General features: G+C 35.6%; 1 protein-coding gene across 1 annotated transcript; it reads left to right on the top strand.

Moving 5' to 3' along the window:
• The first annotated feature begins 1,851 nt into the window (after window positions 1-1,851).
• Window positions 1,852-10,432, top strand: tkfc (triokinase/FMN cyclase). Its single transcript, XM_026216642.1, has 16 exons — window positions 1,852-1,935; window positions 2,109-2,298; window positions 3,268-3,560; window positions 3,661-3,739; window positions 3,868-3,957; window positions 4,252-4,286; window positions 4,640-4,724; window positions 4,815-4,904; window positions 5,094-5,210; window positions 5,500-5,616; window positions 7,042-7,179; window positions 8,136-8,242; window positions 8,367-8,470; window positions 8,609-8,642; window positions 9,407-9,499; window positions 9,594-10,432. Exons 1-16 carry the CDS (start codon window positions 1,930-1,932, stop codon window positions 9,744-9,746), a joined length of 1,731 nt encoding a protein of 576 aa, XP_026072427.1. The 5' UTR covers window positions 1,852-1,929; the 3' UTR covers window positions 9,747-10,432.
• The last annotated feature ends 969 nt before the right edge of the window (window positions 10,433-11,401 follow it).

Raw genomic sequence — 11,401 nt, 5'->3', positions numbered from 1 at the left:
ACTATATTAAATTAAATTATTATTGGAGAATCCATACCTAAATCAGAGGGTATAGAGGCAGAATAAAGATTGCACCTTGGTGGAATGAAGACTGTACTAAAGAAAGGAATAAAACATTTTAAAAGGGAGCTAAGGAAAACATTAATTCCTATAACTTTAATAATGTATCAGAGAAAAAGGGCAGAGGCAGGGAAGATAATTAAGCAAGCTAAAAGGAAATATTGGCAAACATTTTGCACTACAATAGGAAGAGAAACTCAGGTAGGAGAAGTTTGGAATGTCTTTAAAAAGATGGTTGAAGTTTATAAAACTCAAAATTTATCTGCTTTAGTCGATGAGGAGAAAACAACAGGTACTGAAATGGATAAAGGTGAAATGTTAGCAATAGCCTTTCAAAAAGCACATAATCTACAAGGAAATTATAAGGAAAGAAGGGAAGACATTTTAAAGCAACAACAACACATTTACATTAAGAAACCTAATAGTCTAGATTTTGTTTTAATGAGGGTCAGTGACACTGCACCAAGAAAAGACCAAATTTGGTATAAGATGATTAAACATATGGGTGAAGTATAACTTAAAATGTTAATATATTTCTTTAATAAAACATGGAAACAAGAAATCATAGTTCCTATACTTAAACCAGGAAACGATTCTTCAAAAGCAGGAAATTATAGACTGATTGCTTTGGCATCAAACTTGAAAAAAAGGAGGAGATGATTGTTAATCGTTTATGTCTTAGAAAGCAAACAATTAATAGCACCTCACCAATTTGGCTTTCAACCTGGTTAATTTGACAAGAAAATTATATAAGCAAAGCGTTATCAATAAAGGAGGGGTTAGTTGGTGTCTATTTAGATGTTAAAAAGGCATATGAAATGTGGAGAGAAAGATTGTTATTAAAGTTGCAGAGAATAAGAATTGAAGGGAGATTTTATAATTGGATTTTAAATTGCTTATTTAATATTCTACAATATTATATTATTCTATAATATTACTATGGTCTATAATATTATGATTAATGATGTGTTTGAAGGGATTCAGACACAATGATATGCATTATATGCAGATGATGGAGTATTGTGGAAGGAATGTCATATTGTGGAAAAAAAGAGGTTGTAGAAAAATGGTCAGTGGAATGTGGGATTATATTCTCTATGACTAAAACTTGTTATCAATTTTTTTTACAGAAAAAAAAGGATTGAAGAAAATATTAAACTATTTTTATAAACAGCCATTAGAAAGGGTAACGAAGTACAAATATTTGGCCATATGATTTGACTCTAAATTAAGGTGGAAAATATATTGAGCAGAAATGAAAAAGAAGCACTTAAACTGAACTCTCCTTAACTTGGAGTCTCATTAAGTAAAATGGAAGGAAAAAGTATAGTTAAAGTAGCATGCCATCAAAAAAGTGGCATGGAAAGTGGAATATTTGTATTACAGGAAGACATCTTTATAATATATGAAACAGTATTAGAAAAAGTAAATGGCTAAATAGTTTCAGTAGAGAAGATCAAATTATTTTAGAAAACTCAGACATACAAAACTTAATTAGACTCTTTATATAATAGCTAGGTAAACATGGTACAGGATTATGTGAAACATGCCAAGTAAAGACTGTAGAGCAGGTATGAGCAGGAATGGAATGATTTAACATGGGATGCAAATCATTTACAGTCATAAATGTATTAAATACAAATCGAAATGTTTTAAAATACATTTAAAATGTTGATCTTAAGAACAGAATACAGATTTTACACAGGAGGTGGCGATATGCACCTAAAAGCTCGTATGCACCTCCAAATAGACCCACAGAAAAGAAGAAGAAGAAAAAGACTTTTACTGTCTATGGGAAGAAGACGTCATCTAGATGCTTGTTTGCGGAAGTGATCATCATAGCCAAAGGACGAAAGTTGTGCAGGCGTGATGGAGGTATGTAACGGGTTCTCCTGCATGAATATTTTAAAATACAGTTGAATGCTGACAGAGCAAAACACACACACTTTAAGAGTCTCTCTGTGTTGATTTTAAAACAGTGTGTAACTGCTAAATTATGGCAATTAAGCATGCAAAGGCCTTGAATTTATATTTTCTGGTCGGGGCAGGTGCGTAGGAAACTATTGAACTCAGATGACAAGTGTGTGGACGAGGCTTTGGAGGGTCTCGTCAGGAGTAACGGGGATCTGGCGCTGCTGCGGGGCCACAGAGTTGTGCTGCGGTCCGATCTGGAGAGCATTAAGGGAAAGGTAGCGCTCCTGTCCGGGGGAGGATCCGGCCACGAACCCGCGCATGCAGGTAATACACCAGCCCCTCCCTCTTCTGGTTCTCTGGCCCTGTCCCAAATGTACCTTAAACCCTCGCTAGTGTCCATTTGAAACCGAGTCACTCTCTTATGTCTCTTCCTTGCTGGTACATACACGCACATGCTTATTTTTTCTACTTTATTTAGCTCTTAAAAAAAAAAAAATTGATTGCTGTACCCTAATGTAGTCAGTTGGAATCCGAATCCGTTATTATAAATGTTTTAAAATATATAAATATTAAGTTTAGTTTAGTTTAATTATTTATAGCGATTACCCTCTTAGGTGACTTTTAAAAAAAAACAAACATTTTTTTTAATTACACATTAATTTTGCTTAGTCATTTCATTTTAGTGGAAATAAACCTACATTGCTAGTGTTGCTGTAAACTTTGTATTAGCCACCACTATCATAAGAAAGAAATTAAAGCTTCTTGTACAGTTTCAAGGGGATTTTTTGTTTATTATGATTTTACTGTAAAAACAATAACTGTAGTAACAGTTTTTTTGTGGGGGGGGGAGGGTGTTAGTTACCATACAAAATATTTGTTCCTGTTTTCAGCATTTATAATAATAAGAAATATTCTTGAGCAGCAAATCAGCATATTACAATGATTTCTGAAGAATCGTGGCGCTGAAAACCAAAGTAATGGATGGTGGAAATTCAGGTTTGTCATCACTGGAATAAATTGGATTTTAAAATGTTTTTTTTACTTTATTTTTTGAGCAAATAAATGCAGCCTTAGTTAGCAATTTTACCCAACCCAAACGTTTGATCAGGTTTGTCATCACTGGAATAAATTGGATTTTAAAATGTTTTTTTTACTTTATTTTTTGAGCAAATAAATGCAGCCTTAGTTAGCAATTTTACCCAACCCAAACATTTGATTAGTAGTGTACATTTATGCATGCGACAGACACTTATTTTGAACTATTATGACCTGACAGATCTCCCTCTCACTCAGGTTATATTGGCGTGGGAATGCTGTCCGGAGCTGTGGCGGGAGCAGTATTTGCGTCTCCTCCTCCAGGCAGTGTGCTGGCTGCCATTCTGACTCTGTGGAAGGGAGGTGCTTCGGGAGTCCTGCTCATCGTGAAGAACTACACGGGTGACCGCCTAAACTTTGGCATAGCTGTCGAACAGGCCCGGTTACAGGGTGTGCATGTGGACATGGTGATTGTGGCCGATGACTGCGCCTTCGTTCAGCCCAGCAAGGCCGGCAGGAGAGGCTTGTGTGGAACTGTGTTCATTCATAAGGTACTATAATGAGTTTGAGTGGCGGCATTAAAGAATAGTAATCATCAATTATGGCAAAACAGGAATTGTTTATTTTAAGGAATGCTTTTTTTATATTTAGATCGCTGGAGCTCTGGCAGAGAAAGGCTGTCCATTGGATGAAATTGTTGCACGGGTGAACGAAGCAACAAAAAATATTGGTGAGAAAAACCTGCATAGTACTATCTGGGTTGCTAAGAGTAAATGTTGCAGTCCTGCAATAAATTTGTTTCCGGTGTGGATGTACATCCGCTGTCCTATGTGAAAAATATTTAGTTTTTTTTTACAGGTACGCTGGGTGTTAGTCTGTCTCCATGCAGTGTGCCTGGATGCCTTCCATCTTTCCAGCTTCCACCAGGAGAGATGGAGCTGGGACTGGGTAAGAGGGGTTAACAGCTAAAGAGTAAAAATAATTTATTCAGCAGTAATTTTATGAATTTTCTGCAGCCAGTGTCACATGATCCTGGTGCTTAGAAAACATTTATTATTACTATCAATGTGAAAATAGCTGAACTTGTTAATATTATTATGGAAACTGTGATAAATAGCATTTATCTGAACTGGAAATCTTTTGCAATACTAAAAGTCTGTTTACTGTCACCTTTGATCAATTTAATGCATGCATGTATGTATATTACATTTATTCATAAAATATATATATTTATTTGAATAGGGATCCATGGAGAACCAGGTATTAAGAGATCAAAAGTGAGTATTTTCAACGTGACGATAATCCAGTAACACTTTAGAATAGGAAACACTTATTCACTATTAACTGCAACTTTTCCCTCAGTAAATTCCTAATTTGCTGCTTATTAATAGTTAGTAAGGTAGTTGTTAAATTTAGGTATTGGGTAGGATTAGCGATGAAGAATAAGGTAATGTAGAATAAGGCATTAATATGTGATAATTAGTACTGATAAATGGCTAATATTCTAATAATATGCACCCTAATAAGCAACTAGTTAAGAGACCCTAAAATAAAGGGTTACTAATAATCCCTACAATAAAGAGCAGTGTAAGGTCTTTCAGATGTTGTTTTGTTTGTTTTATATATACAGGTGGGCTCTGCTGATGAAGTTGTGCAAACTATAATAAGTCACATAACTGATTCCTCAAACAAATCACATCTGTCCTTGAAATCAGGTAAGATGTGTACAGGGTTGATTCTGAAGGTGCGAGTGTGTTTACGTGAGTGTGTATTTGAACCTGTATTTCTCTGGTTTAAATGCACAGGAGACAAGGTGGTGCTGTGTGTGAATAATCTTGGTGCACTCTCATGTTTGGAAATAGCTGTTGTTTCTAAAGTGGCTGTTCACTGCCTAGGTGAGACTCAAGTAGCACAAAACATAATATATATATTGTAATATTTATTATATGTACAACATTCAGCTTTATTTAGACTTTATATATATACAGTACAGACCAAAAGTTTGGACACACCTTCTCATTCAAAGAGTTTTCTTTATTTTCATGACTATGAAAATTGTCTGATTCGATTGTTGTCATTTTCAGAGGAGCGTGGTGTGCTGGTTGTCAGGGTGATGTCGGGAACATTTATGACATCACTGGAAATGGCGGGAATGTCTCTTTCTTTAATGAAGGTTGATGAAGAGATGCTTAGGCTGTTTGGTGTGTTCCGTTTAAAACCATTTTTCACAAGCATATTTACCTGGATGAGATTGCAATCATTTGTTTATTCTCAAACATAGAGTAATATGATAGATACAACTAAAATAATACCAAATTAAATCCATGAACAATGTTTAACTGCAAAAAAAACAGTGCTCAATTGCAAGTATTCTCTGAAATTAAAATGTAGTGAATATATATATGTGTGTGTGTGTGTGTGTGTGTATATTCGTGTGTGTTTGTGTAGCGCAGTGCAAATATTGTAAAGAATCTCTGATTTGTATCTCAGATGCTAAAACCACAGCCCCGGCCTGGCCTAACCTCAGCAAAACCTCTCTGAGTGGGAGGAACATGTTCATAAAACCTGAAGAAAAACTTGTTGCAGCTTCAGATAATTATAATGAAGGTAAGAGACAGAGACACAAACAATATATTAATTGTTCATGTCGTAAATGCCTCAGTTTATTTCCATTTCATTTTATGTAGTTCAGATTTAAATATACATTTAAACCTAATTATTTAATTAGTAATATAAATATTAGTGGTCAACCGATATATTGCCATGGCCGATATTTGTCATTTTTTAAAATATCGGCATCGGCCAATAAGTTTTTCTGCCTGGTCAATGTTTTCGAGGCAGGACTTTTATTTTGACTGTGCTGAGAAAGGCAGCACCTGAGCACACAAGTGCTCACATTCTCCATCCTTTTTGATGTCCTCTTTAACAGTTCTGTTTAATATGGACAGAAGTGTCTAATAATCAGATAGAACGGTTAAACAAAGGAATTAATGTATAGAAAAAGTATTATAACGATTGCTTTTATATTATTAGTGAAAGGCAAACATTATAATACTTTCTCATTTGCCGTCAGCATTAAGCAAATATGCATTTATTTCATTACAACAAATATTTGAGTTACTAATGAACATTTAATTTCAAAAACCTCGAATCCAGCTGTTCTCTGTGTGACGGTCGGTCTGTGTGAATTGAATGCTTCAAACTCGTGATTTCAAATTATGCCACGGTGTATGCATTTGCTTGCTGTCATATTCATGTCATTTTCTCTGTGTGCTGTAAAATGAGTATTACTCTGGCTTTATTTGAAAAATATTATTCCCAGTGCACACAAACTTCCTGTGTGCTCTGTTGGTTACAGTGTTAACTTCCTTTTTAATAATATTTTTATAAAATATTTATTTATTTCAGAAAAATACTTTGTCACCAAAAGTATAAGTATGTTTATTTTACACATTTATTTTTAAATCCATTATCAAATGATTTCAAATTTCTTATATATGAATTCAAATGTAAAAAATTTCTCCTTTATATCAGCTATCGGCCCCCACTTCTTTCAAAGATATCGGCATCGGCTGTCAAAAAACAATATCTGTTAACCACTAATAAATATAATATTTGTAATGAAAATTAACATGATACATTTTTTTTTTTATCATATCCAGTTTAAAAGTTTGTGGTAGGTAAACATTTTTAATGTTTTTGAATCTCTTTTGCTCACCATGACTGCAATTATTTAATCAAAAATAAAGTGGAAACACCACTTTTATGAGAAATTATTACACTATAAAGTAACAATTAGTTTTGCATTTTAATTGATTAATTAGGACTCTTTGATGAATAGAAAGCTCAAAACAGCATTTATGTGAAATATAAATCTTTTATAACATTATAGTATATGCCCTTACGGTCACTGGGATCAGTTAATGCTTCCTTGTCAAATAAAATAATTTCTTTAAAAAAGATATCTTACTGAACTTTTGAACAGTAGTGTATATACCTGAAACACTTCAACACAGTGGTTCTGATCCACAGGTTCGCTGTCTTCAGTCATTCGTCTGGTGTTGGAGTCCGTGTGCAAGATCCTCCTGCAGCACCAAGAGGAACTCAATGCTTTGGACCGTGCAGCAGGAGATGGAGATTGTGGGAGCACACATGCTCTAGTCGCTAATGGTAAAACATTTTAGTTTAAACCAACATATTGATTCACAATCTTTTAAACCAACATGTTGGGTAATTTTATGTGTGTTAAAGGGTGCTTTCACATCTCTAGTTTGGTTCATTTGGTCCGAACCAAGGGCAAACAATTATACATTGTAGCATTTTTCAGCTTTTTTGGTTCCTTTTCACACCACACTGATTGCTTTGGTCCGAACCAGTTGAAATGAACCAAAATGCAGTCACATGACAACATCCACATCACTCATTGGCCATGACGTATTCCCTAAACTGCTTTTCGATTGGTCAGAACATAAGAGGAAAAGCCAGCAAACACAGAGACAACACAACTATGGAGAGACGACTGCACAGGCTGGTTTTGTCCCTGGCCATAATCTATTACATTTTTTGTATACACCACGATATGCAAACAATACATTTCTATAATGAAGTGCGGATGCGGCTTGAAAACAACGTTCTAATGCACTGCAAATGGCGAGCGGCCATCGCTCGTAACTTCAAGCGGAAGCGTGCATTAATTCTTCTTAACTCTGACATGCTCATGGTCATCAGACCAAATTTCTATGAGGCTCCGCACCTCTTCACTACTCCAAGTTTGTCCACGAGCTGCCAAACCCTTCCTACAAACACTTCCTCATCCCATAATGCACAGCGCAGCTGACTACGGCAGCTGGTTTAGTCCAAAAATGATCAGTACTTTTTGCAGTTGGGTTTGTTCGAGGTCGGATCACGTTCTCACCACCAACGGACCGTTTCAGAGTTCGTTTGAAAGCTTGTTTGGTCCACCTTTGGTGCACAGCCGAGTGCGATTGCTGCTTTCACACCTGCCCAAACGAACCGCACCAAAGGGGGAAACGGACTCTGGTACGATTCAACCGAACTAAATGAGGCAGGTGTGAAAGCACCCTAAATGATTGTTTTTCTTGACCTCTAAATGTGGTTTACTTCAGCCATTCAGGAGTGGCTCCACACCTACAGAATCCCTGGGAACCATGGCCAGCTTCTAGCAGATCTTGCTCTGCTGGTTCAGCAAAGCATGGGAGGATCATCAGGGGCGGTATGTGAATGTACATCAGGTTCAAACACTTGACTTGAGTTGATTAATTACTTTTAAAAAATCTTGAAACAAAATAGTCTTTCTCATGAAATTGCCAAAGTACCCTTGATCTTTTTCTCCCCAGTTATACTGCCTCTTTTTGTCTGCTGCTGCCCCTCATCTCATGCAAAGCAGTGATGGTGCAGCTTGGGCGAAGGCGTTGCATGCTGGGACAGAAGCCATGAAGAGGTCAGTGACAAATACTAGCTGAACACTTTCAGTCTGAATTATTTTCCTTTATTCTTTATACTCATCGTTAAGTTTACAGTAACATTCTAGTATAAAGACTTTATTGCACATATACATTTTTTCCATGCTTTCCAACAGATATGGAGGTGCTGAACCAGGGGACCGGACCATGGTAGGACTGAAACACAAATTTCATATTTTAGTTGTAGTAACTGTGGTAGTTGTGGTAATCTGAGTTATTAAATAGTAAATGTAGATTAGGTAACGTATGCATGAATTACATTGTCTTTTTTTTTTTTTTACAGTAAAAACAGTATTTTTTTTTCTTCATTTTACAATCACAATTTTCTATTTTAATATATTTTTCAGCATCATTACTCAAGTCTTCAGTGTCATATGATCGATCAGAAATCATTACAATATTCTGATATGGTGCTCAAGGAACATTTTATTTTTAATTTGGTAATGTTGAAAACAGTTGTACTGCTTAATAGTTTTTGTGAAAACTGTTTTTTTAAGGATTCTTTGATGAATATAAAGTTAAAAAGAACAGTATTCATTTAAAACATTTTTTAAACAAAGTAAAACTCTTCACTGTCATATTTAAGTAATTTAATGTGTCCTTGCTGAATAAAATAAAATAAATTTCATAAAAAAAAAATCATACTGACCCACGACCTTTGTGTAGATCCCTGTTTACATGTCAGAATATATTGAACATTTAATAATCAAGTTTATTGGGTAAATCTGTGTATTATAGTACTGATCAACACTACTGTTTATATATCTATGAATATCAATATTTGATCCCAAATAAAAAATTTCTTGAGCTGTGCTCTTTTGAAATAAAGTCTTATCCGAGGACCTTCAGTAAATCAAGTCTTTGATAGCTCTACAAATCATTGATAAAACTGACCCTGCATGTTATCTTTTTAGCTTGATGCCCTGTGCCCTGCTGTGGAAGAGTTGATGAAACTTTCCACGGCGCCTCCTGGTGGCCACATAGCTATACTACAATCAGCAGTGGAGGTATGAACTTTAATACCTCTTTAACCATTTTTTCTTTCCTGTTTTCTAATAATTTCTTTAATCTATAAGATAGCCTCTTGCTTATCTTTAACAGAAAGCTGATTTGGGAGCAGAATCTACACGCAATCTCACTGCAAGGGCTGGACGTGCCAGTTACGTTGCGTCTGAACATTTGACCCAGCCTGACCCTGGTGCTGTAGCAGTAGCTGCCATCCTGAAGGCTATACTCAGCGCTTTGAAGGCCTAGAGCTCACCAACAGTTTCTTAAGGAACAGTAATGCAAAAGGCTGTAAACACAACACGGAGATGGCTAACATTTGATTATTGATGATCTTCAAGATTATTTTAAAATACATTCTCCGTTCCCTGTTAAAGGTGATTTTTTAGTAGGTTGACATCATTACAAAGAGTGTAAAAACTGTTGCTCAACACTTAATTATGTTTGGCCGACATAGAAGCATTGGCTCAATCAAGTTTGTGTGTGAGTTTGGTCCAAGAAGCCTTTTTAAAAAATGTTGCACTGCAATTTGGTGCCACTAGTTTGGGAGAATTTGCACTTTTTAGCTTTAGCTTTTAATGCTGGAAATAATGAAAAATTAACCAATGCACTTACATTAATGATACAATGTGTGACTAATACCAACCTGTGTTAAAATTAGGGCTTTTTAGCTCTTTTACTATTGTAAACAATTATGTTCATTTAATGCATGTAATTTGTTTATTAGAGTTTTTGTTGATCGCTATGGTATTATCTCAAGTATGTGGTAAAACTCACAACTGTTAGTACAAAACTCAAAGCAGATATTCAAAAGGGCAGTTTTTTTCCTAACATGTAATCATGTGTTCAATTTACTAAGTACAATACACAAAATTACACTAACTTTTTCACCACACATAATCAGTGTGTCATCAAATAAATACCTTTCATATGAAGTAATTGTCTTTAATAATGCAACGCTCACAATTCTTTTGATATCCTTCTCTTCTGATTTGAGTAAATTCATTTGACCAACACTTAATCCAACTGCTCTTAATGGTTCATCACTGAACCGTTTGGTAAACCTATGCAGTATATGGATTTCGAGAACTACACAAATAAAATGTGTGTTTATACAAACATCTAAATTACATGTTACCACACGATGAATACTCCTTGCTAATTGATTTCACAGTGGTAATCACAATTGGATGCTATATATAAAAGTGGGTGTGTCAACACTGGAAATTTCTTTCAACACGGAGCAAGATAGACAGCAAGGAATAGGAAGAGCTTGTGGACAACGGATCCATCAGAGAGGAGGGCATGGGGCCTGTTGTCTCTAATGAAGTCTGGAGCACCATCGTTGCTCGTATGGTGAACTGAGTCCTTACTATGGCAGTGGCTGCCAGATAAGTTGATCCAAATATAAAAGATCAAATGTAAATTCTATCATTCAACTTTTTGCCAAGAAAACTGGTAAGTGTGGAGGATATATACTATTCTTTACCGTTAAATTTACAGAAAATTGTAATGCATGTAAATTCATCAAATATGTTACAGTATTCTTACAGTATGAGCTTTACTTTGTCAATACGGTATACCCTGTTCTATGCTTAGAATTGACTGAAAACCCCATAGGGGTGGCCGTGTGCTGACCGCCTAGCAGGAGTGGCCAGTGGTGAAAATGGTGAGAGCCATTAATGATATACGGCTTTCAGAAATAAAGCAGGCAGTTTAGGAGGATAATGATACCTTTGCCAATGTGGCATCCATCAGCCTACCAACAATAGGTCGCCTTTAGAAGAGGCACTGGGTATCAATGAAGCACATTTACCTGGTGCCTTTTGAGAGGAACGATGACCGAAAATAATATGTATTATTTTGTTGTTTTGAGTATGTTCAGGTACAGCACTATATATCAC

The sequence above is a fragment of the Carassius auratus genome, chromosome 32, assembly GCF_003368295.1.
Source record: "Carassius auratus strain Wakin chromosome 32, ASM336829v1, whole genome shotgun sequence".
Taxonomy (NCBI): Eukaryota; Metazoa; Chordata; class Actinopteri; order Cypriniformes; family Cyprinidae; genus Carassius; species Carassius auratus.
Note: the sequence above shows the minus strand (reverse complement) of the source record. Positions and strands in the feature narration are given on the sequence as shown.

Bases quoted from the DNA above. Each gene is read 5' to 3' on its own strand.
- tkfc (XM_026216642.1), top strand. The intron at 5,211-5,499 runs GTGTGTTCCGTT...TTTGTATCTCAG, and splicing joins AGAGATGCTTAGGCTGTTTG to ATGCTAAAACCACAGCCCCG. The intron at 8,243-8,366 runs GTATGTGAATGT...TTTTCTCCCCAG, and splicing joins TGGGAGGATCATCAGGGGCG to TTATACTGCCTCTTTTTGTC.